Source organism: Caenorhabditis remanei, chromosome V, assembly GCF_010183535.1.
Source record: "Caenorhabditis remanei strain PX506 chromosome V, whole genome shotgun sequence".
NCBI lineage: Eukaryota > Metazoa > Nematoda > Chromadorea > Rhabditida > Rhabditidae > Caenorhabditis > Caenorhabditis remanei.
This window is the reverse complement of record NC_071332.1, coordinates 6,267,002-6,288,609: the sequence shown is the minus strand read 5'-3', so window position 1 is coordinate 6,288,609 and position 21,608 is coordinate 6,267,002. Positions and strand designations below refer to the sequence as shown.

The following is a 21,608-nucleotide window of genomic DNA, read 5'->3' as shown; positions in this document are numbered from 1 at the left end:
TTTTCAAAGATTCATGAGAAGACATGTATCAGGATGACTATATCTCCTATATTTTTCTAAAAGCTTAAAAAAGGATTTTATCTTAAAAAGTCTATTTAAAAAAAAAAATAATTACTTAGTCTTTTACTAGATAAAGCGCCGAACGAATGTTCCCCTACTCGTCGAGTGGGAAATGAGACGGAATTGTAAGACCAGGTGTAATTTAGGAATAGAAGTAGAGAAACCTGCTGAACCATCAGTATCATAGATTGTTTCACACTTTTTTCTTTTTTATCCAAACTATTGAATTTCATTGAATTTTGTTTCACTAGCCACCAATCTGTGCCAATCGAAGTATTATAGGAGCTTCATTATCAGAGTCACCAGTTTTACATACAGTAGCTGTCATAAATAGGCATATTTGTCGAGGGCCGGCCCGTTTCTGCCCGTCTTTTGGAGGTTTTTTTTTCAAATTTTTAAACAAAAAAAAAAAAAATTTTTAAAAAAATAAGCTAAACTATCATAGAGAAAGATAATCATCAATGGGATATTCTAAGATTTTTCTGCTAATAAGTAATTTTTTTTGTACTCTTTCTGACTTTCTACCTAGATTCTCCTCACTTTTTTCTTTCTACTTTCCGTAATTCTTCTACAGAATTAATATTCCCGTATTCTAATAACTACCACAATTCTAATAACTACCACATATCCATATCAAGCCATTCTCTGGGTCCCACAAATGCGAGAAATCGTCCAATCGTTAAGATACAGCTTCGAATTTTCAGAACACGATGATATATTATCAAGAGTCAATTTTCAGAATGCATATTATCTGTTCTCCGCGACTAGACAGGTGGGCTGTAGGTGTTCGTGTTATGTAACTGAATATAAAAACAACATTATTAATACAAATATGTCACATTATATTTCAGAGCTGGTAAAGATTATGATCATTGCGATACCTCTTCAGAGATTTTTCAGCTAATAAGTCATCTCTTTTGTGCTCTTTTCGACTTTCTACCTAGATTCTTCTCACTTTTTCTTTCCACTTTCCGTAATCCTTCTCCAGAATTATTATTCCGACAAGCGGCATCTTTTTTCCGTCTTCTGACTCATTTTCAGTTCTTGAAAACTGCCTAAAATTCTTTCTCAAAATTCCCACCATTTTTCAAGTTTCTGTCTTCAATTATTCATTTGTCTTTTTAGTGAAAACGATACTTGAAACTTGAGACGATTTCGAGAAAACGTTTTGAGTTGGGTCACTTCTCACTTCGTTTTGTGCTCTACCTTTTCTCCAAAATAACTTTTGAGTTTTGAGTTCAGTTTTGCAGGAAAGAGAACTGAAGACAATGTTTCATTTTCTTTGAATTCTTTAGTTTTGATTTCTTGCAGAAAAAGCAGCAGAGTAAGATAAGTAATTGAATATCCGGTGACAAAATTTGTGGCCATCAAAAGATGATCATTGAAATCAAAGCATCAGGAGATTAGAAGCTAAGGAACAGTTGGGATTTGGGATTTATATCTTCTATTTATTCTTTATTCTTTACGGTACTTGTGGTAGGAGTGATTGATCTAGAAGGATTCGTTAGTTTTGTGACAGTTTAGTTCTAGGAGTTTTTGAGTTTCAAGTACAACTATTTGTGACGAGCAATAGAATGAAATCATAGCAATTACAGTTTATAAACCAAAAAGTATCGGATGGAAATCCCAAGATTACTGTTTCCTTTTCCAATGTTCTGTTTGTTTTTTATTTTCTCAGACATTGAGCCTAGAGAACTATTTTTCTAAACATTTATGTTCTTTTGAATCTAGGAACATGCTTCCTCTAAAATATAATGTTTCCGAACTTGCTGGAATCTAGTTTTTTTTAGATTTCAGTTTTCACATAAAATAACTTTGACTAGGTCTCACAAAATCTCAAGTTGCTCCAATATCAGACATTCAATGTTATCTTGTTCTACAAGTCCAGAACTCCATTTTTGTATTGACCAATTCTTGATAACTCTGTCAGCTCTTGAGATATCCAACTTCAAGCTCAAGCTACAGAGAATGGAAAGTGAGAGAGTGCAGAGAAGTTAGATCGTCTGACTTCTCTACGCACTCTCTCTCTCTCTCTCTGCACATTCTCATTGCTTAGCTTCCATCATCAATAACTCTTAGAAACGGATTCTACAACAGCTTGACAAACTACGAAAAAACTGAAAATTTGTAGAATACACCTACAGAAAGTTCAAAACAAAAAGACAATTTTCTCTGAAAATCTTCTGAATTTTGGACTAAATAGTCAAAGATTATCGCATTTTACGATACCAATAAATTTCTATTTTTCAAAATTTCCAGTAATCATTTTCTCAATTTTACAACTGTGGTCTCAGTTGTTCTCTTTTTTCCTTTTTCTTCTTTTTTCTTCTTCCTTTTCCATTTTTTTCCGTGGTCCAACATCTGAGTTGATTCAATTTTAGTACTTGTTTACCGAACCTCGTGTCACTTTTTCTGGAATCTCATTCGTCAAAAAACTCTTTTTAAATACCTGTATTCTTCTTTTTTCTTTTTCAAACTTCTCACCCTCACCCATAATCCCCGGGAGGTTCCCACACACGGCGCCCACGCAGACAGTTTTGTTTCCATGTGAGAGAACAGTTTGCAAGAAGATTTTTGAAAAAGAAGCACTCACTTTCGGGTGTAAACACGGTGTGCAAGCCCAATTCCCGACCTTTTGAAGTGCCGAATGAAAAGTCACAAAGACGATGACGGATTGGGTTTGCGTCATTTTCGGACATCCGTTCTCGCAGAGACATTGTTTCGAAATTTTTTGAAGAGGAAAAGTCAGATGGTGCATGTTTTTCATTGTTTCGTTTTATTTTATTCATTATTTTAGTTTATACTTTGTAGAAGAAGGTGGTCAAGATAAAGTTTACGAGTGTCTTTTTCGGAAAATTTCAGAAGATGTTCTCTATTTTCGGGAAAATTCGGTTATACCCCCCCACACCGATAGCTTCCCCGCATGTTGGAATACACCCCCCACCAACTGAAAAGTGGGGGGTTATAACTGTGGGGTTGTATAATAAAACAGAAAGTGTGGGGGGTTATAATGAAACCATTAAAGCCCCCCACAGTAGAAAGTGGGGGTTCATATCAAAACACCAGGCAATCTTCTATTATAACCCCCCACGTGTATCAATAAACACCCCCAAAACGCCATGTTGGTATACCACCCCCGGGGGGTGTTTAATAGAATGTCTCCTGAATTTCTGCCTAAGCCTAAGAATTAAGGAAAATCAGCTTCCAGGGCGCTAAGCTTATGGGCGGGGCGAGAGCAAGCTCCAGGGTGTCCTGTTTTAAGGTAATCACTACTTCCAGGGCGCTAAGCTTAGGGGGTGTGTAATAGAATGATATAGGAATTTCAGCCTAAGCCTAAGAATTGTGGAAAATCAAGGGGAATTTCAGCATAAATCGACGTTTTAGTTTTAACCTAAAGATAAATTTTAAAGTTTTAGCGAAAAACTGCTGAAAACGCACAGAAAACCCGAAAAAACGAAGAAAAATCGGAAGAAAATAATAATTTTTTGAGTGTAATCAATATTCAATTTGACTGCCAACAATGATACTCAGTCATTGGGGGGCCTATATCAAAATGATGCTCACATTACAATATATACCCCCACATCTTATTCAAATTTGGGGGTTATATTGTAATGTGTGGGGGTCTATAATAGAATGTTCATAATATAGTCCCAACATTCCAATAAACACCCCCATCCAAATGACTAAATCACGCATTGTGGGGGTGTATTCCAACGTTTACCCAGGGGGGTGTATAACCTAATCTTACGGGGGTCTATAATAGAATGTACCCCACTCTTGCTTCTCTGTACAATCTCTCACTTTCTCCCTAGTTGTAACCTTCATATCTTTCAAACCGCCCCCCCCCCCCCTCCTCCCAAAACATAAAACAATTGAACAATTTCTGACTCCGTGACACAAGTGTAAAGTTCTTTCATTCTATACTGTCAATTCCCTCATTCCATTCTTCTAAAAATTCTAAGAATACCAATTTGAAGAATCAAATTTCCCACTTCCGTGTGGTCATCAATTAGACCCTAAACCATTCATTTCTGTCCCATTCAGAGAATGTCCATTTACTATTCTTTGCTTTTTCTCGCCCTAACTCTCTTGTTCTTTGTACACAAAAACTAGCGGGGGGCGTCTGTTCAAACAATCACTTGATTCTGATTTCAATCTCTGAAATAGATTTCGAATTTGAAGTTTTCCTTCACGAGTTGAAGCCATTCTTTTGTCTAGATACTTTTTACGGAGATCCCGTGATCTATTCAAAATGAAACGTGATTAGGGATTTAGAAAATGGAAATTTTAGTCATAATCTCGTTTTCGTAATGGTTTGATTTTCCACTTCCAACAATTTCGAGATTATCTAAAGGGTGATGTTTGAAATAGAAATATATAAAAACTGAAATTTTAGTTTTGTTCATTCTGAAAATTTTCGGTGCTACCCATACTTTTTTCTTGCCTCATTACCCTTTATGACCCAGCTTCTTCGGCTTCATAACCTTCTTCATCTCTCTTTTTTTTCCTTCTTTTCATGACTTTTTTTTCCTGCAAAGTTCTTCCGAATTTTCCAAATAGGCCACCACAACCACCTCCTCAAAAATTTGCATTCTTCAAAACCAATGAGCATGAAGAAAAAAAACGGAAAGGAGGTCAAACAGTCAACAATTTCGTTTTTCTTATCTATTTGAAACTCTCTGTCTTTATCAAATAAAAATTGATTATCTTTCTAGTTGAAACCTTCTTTTTTTTCATTCCAGTCCCTCCATTAATTTTATATTTGCATACGTATAGTAGTAGTTTGGAACGGATATATTCGAATAATGGAATATTGAATTTCACAAGTAATCTCCTTTCTTTTTTTTTTCTTCTTTTCTGTTCTTCCAGAATCATTTTCTCTTTTTTGAAAAAAGGAAAGTGATCAAACTGTTTTTGTTGATCTTTCCAATTGATGTCACTTGTTTTGTAACTTATTATTATTAGCTGTAGTACTAAAAAACGTCAGAAATCTATTTTAAGATAGTGAAAATAATAGTGATAGATTCAAGATTCAGAACTCCAGTTTCAGGGTTTTTGAATTTTAAGTTGGATATGCTGAGTTTCAGCTTCAGACACTTCACAATCAAAATACAGGCTTCAGGATTCTGAACTCTGTATTCCGTATCCACACTCCAAGCTGATAAAATCTGGAGTCCTAAGTTTGTATGATGTTGTCAAGAATCTGAGATTTTAGAATAAATTTCCTATTTTTCTTCTTCAATATTCAAAAAGTCGCTATATCCATTTTCAAAAAATAGTCCAAATACATAAATTCAGCTAGTATTCTGATTTCGAATACATTTCTGAGTTTCTGTACCTGGATCCTGGTAATCGAGAAATCAGAGATCTAGAACCTAGACTCTCCAATCTTTCCACCTAAACCTTAGGACACCGAGATACTAGGACCATTTAGACCACACGCTAAAGAAGTCAAACTAAACACTATAAACCTACCTGTAAACATTCTCCCAATCAACGTTCACACAGATCATCCACATGGCAAACCTGTCAATTTGGCCTTCCCCTCGTGGCCACACTATCACTTTCATTTTCTGTATGTGTTTTCTGCAGAATTAGCTCCGCCCCCTTTTTGTTCTTGAACGCTCTTTGCTTTTCGTTTACGCAAGGCTGTCAAAAAGGCCGTGGGCCGATTCTATATCTCAGTTCCCAGCCATGGAAACTTTTCGCTTCTTCAGGCGGCCTTGTAGAGGACCAAAAGATTAGTCGATATACAAAAATTCAGCCCATTTGGTTAATCCGCGGCCGGCCGCGGCCGGCCGTGCGACAGCCTTGCGTTTACGCCATCGTTAGTTATTACGCACAGAAACAAAAGTTCTTCTCGCGGGGCGCAGGAGCGGGGTGAAGGAAAATTTGAAACCATGCTCTCCTCTCGGCCTCCTCCGCCCCATCCTTTCGGAAACACAAACACGAAACTATCAGTGGCTTTGAGTTAAGAAATTGAATAGGCAGTGCTGGCTCCACGGAGTCGCAGACTGATTGCCGCTCCACACACACACACACTTTTGAATCCCATCCTACTCCTCCATCTTCTACTTTTCTCTCTCTCTCTCCTGCTCTCACAAATAGTTTTTGAAGGGAAGGGAAATTCGAGCCCCGGATGACGTCACAACGAAAGAGCAGAAGAAGAAAAAAAGAAAAAAGAAATGAAGAGAGAACATTGAATCGGTTTGTCTCTGTTTGCACGTAGGCATCCTTCAGAGATAAAGTGCGCGGGGAGGTCTCTCTATCCAAGGGAGACAGGGAGAAATGTCCTTATCAGTTGGAATCTGAAATAGAATCGGGGGCGGAGTCTGGCTGTTTTTGAAAGTTAGAAAGACAAATAAGAATCGTTCTTTGGTAATTTGAGTTGCTTATAGTCTCAATCAGACTAATTGTGTTGTAAACATGCAGGACATGTTGAAGTGTCGGAGAGACGTGGAAAGACACGTTTAATAAGTGAAAACCCGGTTCCAGAGGGTTTTCTGTGGGTTTCTTGTTAAGCTCCGAACGAATCTCACTCCTTTCTAGATCTCATCTGGACTGGTTTTTTTTAACAAGTCAGTAGCTACAGTACTCCAAATAGATCTGACTTTTTGGAAAACAAACTGGAAAACCAGAAGGATACACCTGTTTAGATTCGTGTGGTTTCTCAACAAAATTGAGCTTTCATGACGTACAAATCTTCAGGTCAGATTGGTTATTGTGTTATTCTGTGAAGGAGAAAGACGGCTGTGAATGGAATGAACTGTAACAGTGGTATACGGTCTAATGAAATATTTGGATGTTCTGAAAACTGAGAATTGAAATAAAGGAATATAGTCATATTATTTCGGATTTGAATTTCAACATTTTTAGGATCTTCAAGTAATAACAATCGGCATGAAACACGACATCTGAAATCCGCAATCCCAAAGACAGAGTTCATCAAAAATTTCATTATCTGAGAATGAAATGCCCAAAGTTACAAACCTAGATCTAAATTTCAGTGGCTAAAACACTTTTACAACTGTTCAAGATAAAAGAGGTTCTTACTCGAAGAACGTTATGATGAGAGAAAACTAAAAATTTCATTTTCCGAGTTTCATATCTCAAAAACTAGATATCACAACGCTCTCAACTAAATACGGAAAATGCAATCTAATAAAATGGAACCAATGAAACAATCCATCACATCGGAACCCATCCAGATCCCCCACTTCTACACATCATAAAATTTCTAGTTTTGTGTAGTTTAGAAGTGTGTGATCTCTGATGTGAAACTAGACATCTTATAATTATCATCAATCTTCTTTTCTTTTTTCTTTTTCTGTAAATATTTTCATCAGATACCGAAATGCCCTTTGAAACCATCGTCACTATTATTTATCTGTCTTCTTTTCGCTAATTGATGACGGAATGGGAATTCACAATGATTCAAATCTCTCCGCGGGTTTTGATTCACACTTTGAACCATCCGCATCATCATCATTTCCTGCAGAAGATTGATGCCTCTCTCTCTTCTTTTTTCAGAGAAACCCCCTCTCATTGACTGTTTCATCTTTGAATGATTGTTAAAACGACCTGTTTAACTGCGATTCGTTTGATACTCTAAAGAACGATTGTGTTTGTGAAAGAATGTGATAACGGAATTAGAAAAAGGGAGAGAGAAGTGCCACGTGGAAGGAATGACCTTCATTGGGGGGAAAGCAGGTTTCGAAGTGATCTTTTAAAACGAAGAACACTGACGAGAGTGACGAAGAAAAAGAATAGAGACTGTTCTAAATAGATAAAGAGAAGAAAAAGAGAATAATGATGGATGGGGACGTTGAATGATTTTGAAACCTTTTTTGCAGCATGGTACAAAATACAGAAAAGGGGAATTAATTCGTAAGCTATCAAGGTTGGTTTGAAGACGAGGCAGTGAAGAGGAAATTAGATAAAGTTCAAGTTTGAAACCAGAAAGAGAGGGATCTGTTAGCTTTTTCAAAATTGATATTTTGTTAGCTTTTTCAAAATTTATATATTCTCCATTTTAAGACGAGTGGGTCATTGTTTTTCTGAATTACAATTAAAAATCATGATTTTGAGAAAAACGTTGTTGTAAATTTTTTTAAACTCAAAAAACATTGGTTTCCAACGTTTACCCTATTTTTCCTTGTTTTTTTATTATAAAACAGTAACAAGTATGTCTTGAATTTTACATGAAAGTATTTTTTCAGGTTTTTAGTATTTTGAGGTTTTTAGACGTCGCATTGGATGAAAGCAGAATTGTGGAAAATTAAATTATTTATCTTATGAGCCAGAAAACGTAAATTTTGGTCAGTAATTGACCTTTTTGATATAGAAAAACCGATTTTCGGAAAAGTATGATTTTCAGCTGATTCAGCCAATAATTATTTTCCCAAAATCATAACAGTTTCAGAGCGTCCTCGAGTACATTTTCGACCGTGTGGCGCAGTCGTTGCTGGTTTTGCACCCATGCGCGAATAGTCTGGAGTTCGTATCCCATTTAGGATGTTTTTTCAATAAAAGTTATCTCCATTTTTTCCAGATTCTGAAGACAAAAAACCAACCCATGAAGCTCAACCCATCAAACCAACGAAACAAAAACAATCAACAACAAACCTAATAGTAAGCCAGACTGCACCAGACTCTCCTAAGAAAACAATTCGAAAGTAATGAAAAAACATTTTGAAGAAGGAAACATGAACCCGTAGAAAATAAATGGGCAGGCTCATTCGATTCTCTTGCCACAATTTTTTCAATCAGAATTATAATTTCATTTATTAGGAAACAGTTCTTTTACTTGCAACAATTGATCTAGTTTGGAGAACACTTATAGTAATGAGAAGAAAAACCAAGACATAAACAATTGAGATAACTTTATAAAAGGTGAGATCTAGAACAGTAATATCATCTATGTTATTACTGCTTCGTAAATTCTGTACAAACGGCAACGTTAGACGAATTGCTATGAAGGATAGAATACACAATGCATGCTGGATGGGATTCTGAAAAAAATTCCCATTTTTAAGTCCAACTTCATGAGGCAATAACTTTTCTATAACCTTCGTCTATATATTGCGATTACATTTCAGTTTGGAGAGATAGCTCTTGAATTGATCGATTTATCTCGAATTGGTTCAACTAGAAAAACTTGAAAAAAAAAGAATTTTGCCTGCCATTCATTGGGTTCTCAAAAGAACCAGCTAAAGATATTGATTTCGTTCTTGTCGGGATTAGACTTATCTCCAATCAAAATATGATAACCGCGTTTCACTTCGGGTACTTCCCATGTAAAAACTCCTTAGTACCTTATTAAGGAGGTTCAACTCCTAAAAGGTTAGAACTTTCTGGTTTTCTTGAGTAACTTACAATTCCTTTATTTGATAGTTCAAGAATATGTTCGTGCAACGTTTCTCTCTCTATTTGGTCCTTATTCGTGAATTCTATTGATGTAGCTTCCCTGAAATTGTAGTTGTTTTGTGGACCAACAATATATCCTTCGGCAGAACAAAATATTAACTCCATTTAACTTAAACATGGGGGATAGCTCAAAATAGTTGTTCTTATATTCATCTAAGTTATCGCTGTTGGGGCTACAAAATGCTATGATGCTTGAAATACGGTTACGTGTCTTCGTAAACTGGAAAAAAACCATTCATTAGTAGCCTTGATTAATCCTCAGCCAAAAAAAAAAAATGATACCCAAAAATTTGCCGATTACCGTAGGATTACGGTAGTTACAGAGTTTTGAACATAAACACTTGAATCTGAATATCTTAGTAGTTTTAGATACTTTCTCCTGTTTTTCAATACCCTTAAATGGGCACTGTAGCGACAGTAATCTAAAGTTTGGAGAGATGGCACAAACTCAGCACTGATTTAACACTATCCTTATTTTATGCAACACTGCAGCTTTATGGACCTACCGACGGAGAAACTTGCCTATTCACGAACGCTAAATAATCCATTTTTATGGCACAAAAATGCAAAAAATTCATTAAATTGCATTCGTGAATAAAATTAAATTGCATTAAATGGTTCAAGTTTTCTTCGTGGGTAGGTCCATTAGTCCTGCGTTACCACAGCACAAATAGCCGAACGATAAAAATTTCTTCGCTCAATAACTCACGGAAGTAGATCATATGACATATTGATTATCACAATTTCAGCAACCCAATCAACGAGTTTTGGAAGGGAACATAGAAAAACCAATATCGACGGTGCCGTGAATGCCATCATTACTGCTGTGTCAGGAGGTAACTTGACTGCCAAATACCCGCAAACCCCTATCGCGGTGATATAACAAAGTGCAACACAGATATATTTCTTCTTGTATGTTGTATCTTGTCGTCCTTCGGTTGAGTATTTCCAAGTGATGAGACTCCCAATAAAAAACAAAGAAACTATTGTAGAAGATTCAGCAAACGCAGCAATTGATGTTGTATTGGAAGGTACAAACAAGGTTAGTATCCAGGTAACCCCAACGGCCAGAATATAATATGTTGTTATCATCAGACGTTCTTTTTGATGGATTTTCTTAAAATATGTAAAGGTTGTGCGAATAAAATTAAACAAATTCTAATTTTCACTCACCGCGACTTCGATGTATTTTTCTACTTTGCACAATTTTTCCCTGTAGAAGTATAGTGATATTTCAAAATCTATGTTGTCGTGTTCAGCTGTGTTGTAACTATCCATTGAGAGGATTCAGTAAGCTTAGGTATTTCTGAAACAGTAATTCAAGTTATTTATTTATTGAAGGACAGATTATCACTGACACATAAACAGGTGAATAAAAAGAGATTTAGTAATTATGAGGGTGTAGGACGAGATATTTCTCAAGGTTAGTTAGAAGTAAGTTTGACTTAAACGCTATTGAGGAGATTTTGACATTAAAAGTGGCGGCAGCCAATGAATTCCAGCAGTTTAATAACACATTAGGTAAGTGTTCAGCACCAGGTGTAGTTGTATTAGGCAAGATAGGTATAATGTAGTAAGAATGTCTTCTTAACGATCCAAAGTGATAACAGACAAGGTCATTGAAGAATGCACTCTTGATAACTTTTAAAAGTTTTTGATCAAAGCCTTCCAAAATTAATAACAGAATAAAACTCTTTGGATGAGAAAAATGAAGATAACCAATATTAAATTTACGATTCGCAGTTTACCTGCAAAAGCTGCAAATCTACGAATCAACTTTGAGGCGTAAATTTATTAATTTTGTTTTTATAAAACGAGCGAGAAGAGGTGTGTCGAAGGAAACTACGAATAACGGCACAAGAGTAGTCGGTGTGGCTGGCAAGAGGAATCTTTGTTTGTCTGTCGGGTTTCCTTTCTCCAACTCTCTCTCTCTCTCTCTCTCTCTCTCTCTCTCTCTCTCTCTCTCTCTCTCTCTCTCTCTCTCTCTCTCTCTCTCCATTGTACTTCAAAAGGTGGAGTATTGGGCTTGCACACCGTGAAGAATACAGGAATTAAAAAACGAGTTTTTTTGACGAATGAGATTCCAGAAAAAGTGCCACGAAGTTCGGTAAACCAGACTTATCACGGGCCGGGCCGGGCCAAAACCAAGAAAAATCTCGGCCCGGCTCGGCCCGCTCGGCCCGTTTTGAAACATTTTTTCAAAACATTTTGTGTTTTGAAGTTTTTTTTTGGAAATTTTTGGAATTTTTTTGAACTTTTTTGAAAAAGTATAGTTTTCGAATAAACATTTAAAATTGAATCAAAATGTGAATATGTATGATAATTTAAGCATTTTTACTCTTTTTTTCGAAAAATTTCAAAAAAAAAACTGGTAAAAATGGGTACCCACTTTTGAATCCGGGCCGACCGGGCCGGGCCGGCCCAAGAGAAATTTCGGCCCGGCCCGGCCCGATTTTTGACAAGTCTGGGGTAAACAAGTACTAAAATTGAATCAACTCAGAAGTTGGACCACGGAAAAAATGGAAAAGGAAGAAGAAAAAAGAAGAAAAAAGAAGAAAAAAAAAAGATGAAAAAAGAAAAAAGAGAACAACTGAGACCACAGTTATAAAATTGAGAAGATGATTACTGGAAATATAAAACTATATAAGTTTATTGGTATCGTGAAATGCGATAATCGTTTGACGATCGAGTCAAAATTCAGGAGACTTTCAGGGAAAATTGTCATTTTGTTTTGAATTTTCTGTAGGTATATTCTAAAAATATTCAGCTTTACGTAGAGAAGTCAGACGCTCTAACTTCTCTGCACTCTCTCACTCTCTCTCTGTAGCTTCTCAGTAACTTGTACTTGAAGCCGCATATCTCGAGAGCTGACGAAGCTATCAATAATTGGACAATACAAAAGTGGAGTTCTGGACTTGTAGAACAAGATAACATTGAATTTCTTATATTGGAAAAACTTGGGACTTTGTGGGACCCACTCAAAGTTGGCTACTTCATGAGAAAACTGACGGAATAAAAAATTTAGTTTCACCATCACCATTTCAGTATAAAACGTTTTGCCTAATATTCTCCTCCGTTTGGGTCACTTTGTGCCTCTGATGTCTCCGGACGTTGCAAAGCTTATCAGATGCCATTCAGTCTTTCATTAGACTCTCAGTACCAAATTTTCAAACTTAGCTGATTACATATCTTCGGATATTGGAAAAGCTATTCGGATGACATTTGGCCTTTCACAAGACTCGATCTCATTCTAATAATAAAGTTTCTGTAGTCAATACCCATCCGGGCGGGGCTGGTCAGTTCGCAGTTTGGAGAGTAATTGGAGTTGTCTTTAATAACAAGGGAAGAGTAATAACTCAGCCCTTGTTACACGGTACTTTTGGCACGGTACTTTTCAAAAAATAATTGGCAAAACGTTTTCTACTGAATGGTGTGAAACGAAATACTTGCGAAACTTCCAGAAGATTCATTATCAAAGACACGTAATTCATGAGAAGACATGTATCAGGATGACTATATCTCCTATATTTTTCTAAAAGCTCAAAAAAGGATTTTATTTTAAAAAGTCTTTTTTTTTTAAATATATTACTTAGTCTTCTACTAGATAAAGCGCCGAACGAATGTTCCCCTACTCGTCGAGTGGTAAACGAGTCGGAATTGTAAGACAAGGTGTAATTTAGGAATAGAAGTAGAGAAACCTGCTGAACCATCAGTATCATAGATTGTTTCACACTTTTTTCTTTTTTTCCAAACTATTGAATTTCATTGAAATTTGTTTCACTAGCCACCAATCTGTGCCAATCGAAGTATTCTAGGAGTTTCATTATCAGAGTCACCAGTTTTACGTACAGAGCGGTCATAAATAGGCAGATTTGTCGAGGGCCAGCCCTAGAATATTTCTTCAGTTGAAAACATTTTTATATCTCTAAAAACAGCCGACATAGGAAGCTTCAAACTCTTGTTAGGGGGTGAGCCTTTATTGCAGGTGTTACGGTAGGCTTTTCTTCAGCCAAAACTAATTTTCGCAAATTTCATGATCTTTCTTTCTTGGAGTTTTTGAATATTTGCAAAAAAGACTTCCGACATCCACCTTCTGTGTTCCGGATAAGGAAAATCGCTTCCGACTATTAATCTTGAGTTTCATAACCTTTATTGGAAACATAAAAAACTTTAAATGTTGTACAAAATTATCGATCACTTCAATTTTAAAAGATCAATAGAACACTAGACAAACCTTTCTTTGAATAAGTGATTGATTTATTCATTAAACGTTTATCTGAAAAGCGATTGATGGAAAATCAAGGAGCGAAGAATTACATATAATTGAGTTATTAGGATGGACAAGCAATAAATTTTAAAAAAATACAAGAAACAATCATAAACAATCGAGTTATTTCAATCATTTATATTTTCTATTTCACACGAGTTTCCTTTCCAGAGAGCGAAATAAACATCATGATTTTTTATTGATACAGAAGCTTTTTCTCCATCACCGTCTCTTATCAAGTAATCACGAGACGAAAATCCTAACTTCCACGTCTTTGCAGGAAACATTGAGATAACATTACGAGAGGAGTACAAACGGCTGAAATATAATGATTTGTTCATCTGGAAAAAACCTTCTTGGACGTACCGCACTTGCCAAGTGATATGAAGAATATCTTCTGGTCGATCCAACTGTTTGACGTCCATATCTTTTAGAGGATCTGCAGCGCCGTAGTTGTTACACTCGGAAGAGTTTATTTCAACAGACTCTAGGTTATGGAATCCTCGGTTTAATCTCCATGCGTTTAGGAATTGAAAAATAGTGCTATCACGGAAAGAGCCGGTACATGCAAGCCGTTTTCCTCTAAAACCAAGAAGAAGCTGATCTCCATAACCGTCACAATTGACTTTCAAGTGTTCAGCTCCAAGAATTGCGGAGTTTGGACATAAATTTCCATTAAAATCACCCTCAAGTTGAATGTATTTTTGATTCGGAGAAGCAGTGAAATACGCTTCCAACTCCTCGGCAGTCATGTTTTCAGGTACTTTGATGCAAGTTCTATTGATGTTTTTTAGAATTGGCGGTAGTTGATCTTCAATTGATTCAACCTCATAATCAATCGACGATCCGAAAAATTGATACAGATAATCATGAATTCCTTGGACTACAATTTGCGTCTGCTCTTTGTCGTAAATATATCTTCCTCCGTAATATATTGGATGCAAACTGGAAATATTATTAAATCGAATACAAAAATAATGAAAGACAGAGTTCAATCCAAACTTTGCCTAAACTAGCAAATACTCACCAGATAGGAATCTCTGATCCCATTCCAAACACATCCATCGGAGTAATAACCAACTGTTCCAGTGTATTTGGTGATAAAATGAAGCCCTCGTTAATATTTTCTGATCTCACATTAACATAGATGTTGTCTTCTTCCTCGAAAGAATATTTCACAAATTTGATATCTTTCCATCGATATTTTTGAAGCGACTGGATCAAATATCTTGTTCGTTTGGAGCAGAATGATATAATTAAAAGTTGTTTAAATCCCAAAAGTTCAAAAACATTTCTCTGGACAACAGATGGAAGCGTCAAGAGTTTCATGGTTAATTCTCAAAATTAAAAGGATATGTATGATTATTGAAAGTGGTTTGAAGAAGGCAAGACGAGAAAGAATACGGGGTGTTCTATAGGTTGGCAGGTCCTGAGTGTGTGTAGACGACGTGGCATTCAACAAGAATCAATAATAGAGACTTAGGTCAACTGTGGTCTCAACCTATTTGTGGGGCCTCTGGGGGTCTTACGATTGTCTTGATTCTCATAGAATGCCACACCGTCGAAACACACACTCAGAGACCAGCCAATATTTAGATGTAACGTGTTTGCTTTCTGTACTAGGTAGATGGTCTCACAGGCCAGTTTCTATCCTGTCTCTAGATGAAGTGGCAACCCATAAGAATCAGTAAGAAGAGTACCGTCGAACATTTAGAGGTCTTTATATGGTCGTCCCCCTATTTGCTTACTATAATTAGCACCCACAAGTGTGCATTAGATAATACTTTAGGTGTTCTTTCAATTATGGGAAAAAAACGATATCAAAAAGAATGGAAAAGAAAACATGTTTCGATCCTGCACAGACGTCTGCAGACTGAAGAAAAACAAAAAAATCGTTTGGGGAGATACATATGCTTTATCATACGTGGCAAATGAGGTAAGTTCAAAAAAAAATAGACATAATTGTCAAGGGCCGGCCCGTTTCTGCCCGTCTTTTGGAGGTTTTTTTTCTCAAATTTTTAAAAATTTGATTAAGTTTATTATCGAGGCGTCTCTATGAAAAAATCAGGCAATCTCTCAAAAAATAAACTAAACTATCATAGAGAAAGATAATCATCAATGCGATATTCTAAGATTTTTCTGCTAATAAGTAATTTCTTTGTGTGCTCTTTTCGATTTTCTACCTACATTCTCCTCACTTTTTTCTTTCTACTTTCCGTAATTCTTCTATGGAATTAATATTCCCGTATTTTAATAACTACCACAATTCTAATAACTACCACATATTCATATCAAGCCATTCTCTGGATCCCTCAAATGCGAGAAATCGTCCAATCGTAAAGATACAGCCTCGAATTTTCAGAACACGATGATATATTATCAAGAGTCTAATTTTCAGAATGCATATTATCTGTTCTCCGCGACTAGACAGGTGGGATGTAGGTGTTCGTGTTATGTAACTGAATATAAAAACAACATTATTAATACAAATATGTCACATTATATTTCAGAGCTAGTGAAGATTATGATCATTGCGATACCTCTTCAGAGATTTTTCAGCTAATAAGTCATCTCTTTTGTGCTCTTTTCGACTTTCTACCTAGATTCTTCTTACTTTTTCTTTCCACTTTCCCTAATCCTTCTCCAGAATTATTATTTCGGCAAGCGGTATCTTTTTTCCGTCTTCTGACTCATTTTCAGTTCTTGAAAACTGCCGAAAATTCTTTCTCAAAATTCCCACCATTTTTCAAGTTTCAGTCTTCAATTATTCATTTGTCTTTTTAGTGAAAACGATACTTGAAACTTGAGACGATTTCGAGAAAACGTTTTGAGTTGGGTCATTTCTCACTTCGTTTTGTGCTCTACCTTTTCTCCAAAATAACTTTTGAGTTTTGAGTTCAGTTTTGCAGGAAAGAGAACTGAAGACAATGTTTCATTTTCTTTGAATTCTTTAGTTTTGATTTCTTGCAGAAAAAGCAGCAGAGTAAGATTAGTAATTGAATATCCGGTGACAAAATTTGTGGCCATTAAAAGATGATCATTGAAATCAAAGCATCAGGAGATTAGCAGCTAAGGAACAGTTGGGATTTATATCTTCTATTTATTCTTTATTCTTTACGGTACTTGTGGTAGGAGTGATTGATCTAGAAGGATTCGTTAGTTTTGTGAGAGTTTAGTTCTAGGAGTTTCAGGTACTATTTGTGACGGACAATAGAATGATATCATAGCAATTACAGTTTATAAACCAAAAAGTATCGGATGGAAATCCCAAGATTACTGTTTCTTTTTCCAATGTTCTGTTTGTTTTTATTTTGTCAAACATTGAGCCTAGAGAACTATTTTCTAAACATTTATGTTATTTTGAATCTAGAAACATGCTTCATCTAAAATATATTGTTTCCGAACTTGCTGGAATCTAGTTTTTTTAGATTTCAGTTTTCACATAAAGTAACTTTGACTTGGCCTCACAAAATCTCAAGTTGCTCCAATATCAGAAATTCAATGTTATCTTGTTCTACAAGTCTAGAACTCATTTTTTGTATTCACCAATTCTTGATAGCTCTGTCAGCTCTTGAGATATCCCGCTTCAAGTACATCCTACAGAGAATGGAAAGTGAGAGAGTGCAGAGAAGTTAGATCGTCTGACTTCTCTACGCACTCTCTCTCTCTCTCTCTGCACATTGAAATTGCTTAGCTTCCATCATCAATAACTCTTTAGAAACGGATTCTACAACAGCTTGACAAACTACAAAAAAACTGAAAATTTGTAGAATACACCTACAGAAAATTCAAAACAAAAAAACAATTTTCTCTGAAAATCTTCTGAATTTTGGACTTGATAGTCAAAAGATTATCGCATTTTACGATACCAATAAACTTCTATTTTTCAAAATTTCCAGTAATCATCTTCTCAATTTTACAACTATGGTCTCAGTTGTTCTCTTTTTTCCTTTTTCTTCTTTTTTCTCCTTCCTTTTCCATTTTTTCCGTGGTCCAACATCTGAGTTGATTCAATTTTAGTACTTGTTTACCCAACCTCGTGGCACTTTTTCTGGAATCTCATTCGTCAAAAACTCTTTTTAAATACCTGTATTCTTCTTTTTTCTTTTCCAAACTTCTCACCCTCACCCATAATCCCCCGGGAGGTTCCCACACACGGCGCCCCCGCAGACAGTTTTGTTTCCATGTGAGAGAACAGTTTGCAAGAAGATTTTTGAAAAAGAAGCACTCACTTTCGGGTGTAAACACGGTGTGCAAGCCCAATTCCCGACCTTTTGAAGTACCGAATGAAAAGTCACAAAGACGATGACGGATTGGGTTTGCGTCATTTTCGGACATCCGTTCTCGCAGAGACATTGTTTCGAAATTTTTTGAAGAAGAAAAGTCAGATGGTGCATGTTTTTCATTGTTTCGTTTTATTTTATTCATTATTTTAGTTTATACTTTGTAGAAGAAGGTGGTCAAGATAAAGTTTACGAGTGTCTTTTTCGGAAAATTTCAGAAGATGTTCTCTATTTTCTAGTATATCTTTCCATAAAACTTAACGTTTTCTGAAACCTTTTTTGTTGCTTTCTTTCTGTTTGTAGTCGATAAATTTTATATCTTTGCATTTTTGAAATACAACGGATCTCTGCATTTTCAGAACTTCCAAGAAAATGAAGAAGGAGAAAGATGCAGAGAAGCCAGACACTCTTGCTTCTCTGTACGCTCTCTCACTTTCTCCCAAGTTGTAACCTTCATATCTTTCAAACCGCCCCCCTCAAAATCTGAAAAAGCTATCAAAACTACAAAAATGAACATCCAGTATTTTTTTTAGAAAACTCCCAAAACATAAAACAAAGGAGCAATTTCTGACTCGGTGACACAAGTGTAAAGTTCTCTCATTCTATACTGTACATCCCCCCATTCCATTCTTTTAAAAATTCTAAGAATACCAATTTGAAGAATAAAATTTCCCACTTCCGTGTGGTCATCAATTAGACCCTAAACCATTCATTTCTATCCCATTCAGAGAATGTCCATTTACTATTCTTTGCTTTTTCTCGCCCCAACTCTCTTGTTCTTTGTACACAAAAACTCGCGGGGGGCGTCTGTTCAAACAATCACTTGATTCTGATTTCAATCTCTGAAATAGATTTCGAATTTGAAGTTTTCCTCCACGAGTTGAAGCCATTCTTTTGTCTAGATACTTTTTACGTAGATCCCGTGATCTATTCAAAATGAAACGTGATTAGGGATTTAGAAAATGGAAATTTTAGTCATAATCTCGTTTTCGTAATGGTTTGATTTTTCACTTCCAACAATTTCGAGATTATCTAAAGGGTGATGTTTGGAATAGAAATATATAAAAACTGAAATTTTAGTTTTGTTCATTCTGAAAAAATTTCGGAGCTGCCCATACTTTTTTCTTGCCTCATTACCCTTTATGACCCAGCTTCTTCGGCTTCATAACCTTCTTCATCTCTCTTTTTTTCCTTCTTTTCATGACTTTTTTTTCCTGCAAAGTTCTTCCGAATTTTCCAAACAGGCCACCACAACCACCTCCTCAAAAATTTGCATTCTTCAAAACCAATGAGCATGAAGAAAAAAAACGGAAAGGAGGTCAAACAGTCAACAATTTCGTTTTCTTATCTATTTGAAACTCTCTGTCTTTATCAAATAAAAATTGATTATCTTTCTAGTTGAAACCTTCCTTTTTTGTTTCATTCCAGTCCCCCCATTAATTTAATATTTGCATACGTATAGTAGTAGTTTGGAACGGATATATTCGAATAATGGAATATTGAATTTCACAAGTAATCTCCTTTCTTTTTTTTTCTTCTTTTCTGTTCTTCCAGAATCATTTTCTCTTTTTTGAAAAAAGGAAAGTGATCAAACTGTTTTTGTTGATCTTTCCAATTGATGTCACTTGTTTTGTAAATTATTATTATTAGCTGTAGTACTAAAAAACGTCAGAAATCTATTTTAAGACAGTGAAAATAACAGTGATAGATTCAGGGTTCAGAACTTTAGTTTCAGGGTTTTTGGATATTCTGAGTTTCAGCTTCAGACAATTCACAATCAAAATACAGGATTCAGGATTCTGAATTCTGTATTCCGAATCCACACTCCAAGCTGATAAAATCTGGAGTTTGTATGCTGTTGTCAAGAACTTGAGATTTTTAAATAAATGTCTTATTATTTCTTCCTTCAATATTCAAAAAGCCCCTACATCCATTTTTTGAAAATAGTCCCCCAAATCCACTCGCCCTCTCCTTTCCTCCAAAAATTCCTCCCTCTCGTTTCATTTTTCCTGCTCAATAATCCATTATAGCCTCTCTGTCCTTGCACCAATTTATCGGGATTAGTGTGACTAAAGTGGTCGAAATTAGATTTGGCTTCTCTAATCTGGAAACAGTGAACCATTTCTGCAATTGAACAATATATTGATCCTTGGTCCCATCCAGAGAGAAAAAAGGGTTTCAATATAAACTAGAAGCACCTGGAGTGCACTGAATGCTATAATGACTTAAAATGATATGTGAGATTTCCGGTCGATCTAGAAGGAGAAGATGTGAGCTAGATTAGAAGAGGCAAAACACATTGAAGAAAATCAAAAGATCTGATTCGCAGAAACAGAAAAGGCGTGTTATTAGGAAAAGTGTCATCTAGACAAAAATTTGGCATTTTTGGTAGTGAGAAAATATTACTAACTGATACATATTTGGTAATAATTATTACTGATACATATTTGGTAATAATTATTGTTAGAAAAGGTTGAGTCACTTTTCTCACGAGAACAAGTTGGAACAAGGCTTCTTTTTATAAGAATAAAATGGGGAACAATTGTGAAAAATTCCATTCGTTCAATCTCGCTCTTTTGACGACTTTTCACCTATTTCAGCTATTCTTGTCACCAATAGAGCGCACTTGCCACAATTTCGTCTAGTAACTTCATTTCCGGATGGTCAGAAACGAATAAAAACGCTGTCGACACTATTTTTGCATAATCCAAACGAAAAGAGTTCTGATTTATGTTGTCGACCCACGTGGCTGACGAAACTTTGCATACATTTTAAACTCAGGAACCAGTTGGAAGATTCTGGATTCTTCATACATTTTGTCATTTCGTATCTCATTCCTTTTGAATTGTATACGCTCTCCACGTGTGTTCGTTTTTACGTCACGACTACATCTGGATTAGATGCCTTCTCTGTTTTTAAGGGGGATGTATCTATGTCATTTTCGAAGAAGAAGTCACTTTTTGGTTTTCTATGCTAATCCCAGAATTATTTTTGTTTGTGCTTGATGTTCGGGAAAATAAGGTTATCAGAAATATAGGTGGTATTTTAGAAGTAATTGAATGAGTAGTGTTTTTCTCCCTCTGTATTCGACCACTAGATTTCTAATTTGTGATTTTTCGTTTTTCGAACTCTCAGTTTCTAGAACCTTTTTCCATGAAAAATCATGAGATCTGTGCTATTCCCGCTCTCTTATTATTCCTAATTGGTGTGTCTAGGAGTACCTATAATTTGATTCACTTGTAGCCACTCCAGCAAAAAATGATTCAGAATTTCAGTGGAATGCACGTAGATTACGGACTGAAATTATGAAAGCGTGAGGAGATGGAAAATGAAAATGAATGTAGATGAGAAGTGGGGACGGACTGCTTCCGGAGAAGTCTCTCTGACTCAATCTTGTTTCTTTTTTCAGTCAACTCCTCTTCCCTGTTATCATCCAATTGTAACATCTCACGGATCTTCGGCAGTGTCGAAAAGATTATCAGTTCTATGGGTTATTTCGAATTTGTTCTCTGAATTCTATTCTAGTCCGCGGGTTTTAATTTTTCCCGTGTACTCCGAGTTTTCAGTGA

General features: G+C 35.8%; 2 protein-coding genes across 2 annotated transcripts; both read right to left on the bottom strand.

Moving 5' to 3' along the window:
- Positions 1-10,194: 10,194 nt before the first annotated feature.
- GCK72_017685 (uncharacterized protein) lies at positions 10,195-10,767 on the bottom strand (the record flags this gene model as incomplete). The annotated part of the gene is made up of 2 exons (XM_003112408.2): positions 10,195-10,605; positions 10,663-10,767. 2 exons carry the CDS (start codon positions 10,765-10,767, stop codon positions 10,195-10,197), a joined length of 516 nt encoding a protein of 171 aa, XP_003112456.2.
- A 3,117-nt stretch (positions 10,768-13,884) lies between these two features.
- On the bottom strand, positions 13,885-15,085 carry GCK72_017684 (uncharacterized protein; the record flags this gene model as incomplete). Its single annotated transcript, XM_053732201.1, has 3 exons — positions 13,885-14,074; positions 14,123-14,701; positions 14,784-15,085. 3 exons carry the CDS (start codon positions 15,083-15,085, stop codon positions 13,885-13,887), a joined length of 1,071 nt encoding a protein of 356 aa, XP_053581114.1.
- Positions 15,086-21,608: the final 6,523 nt, after the last annotated feature.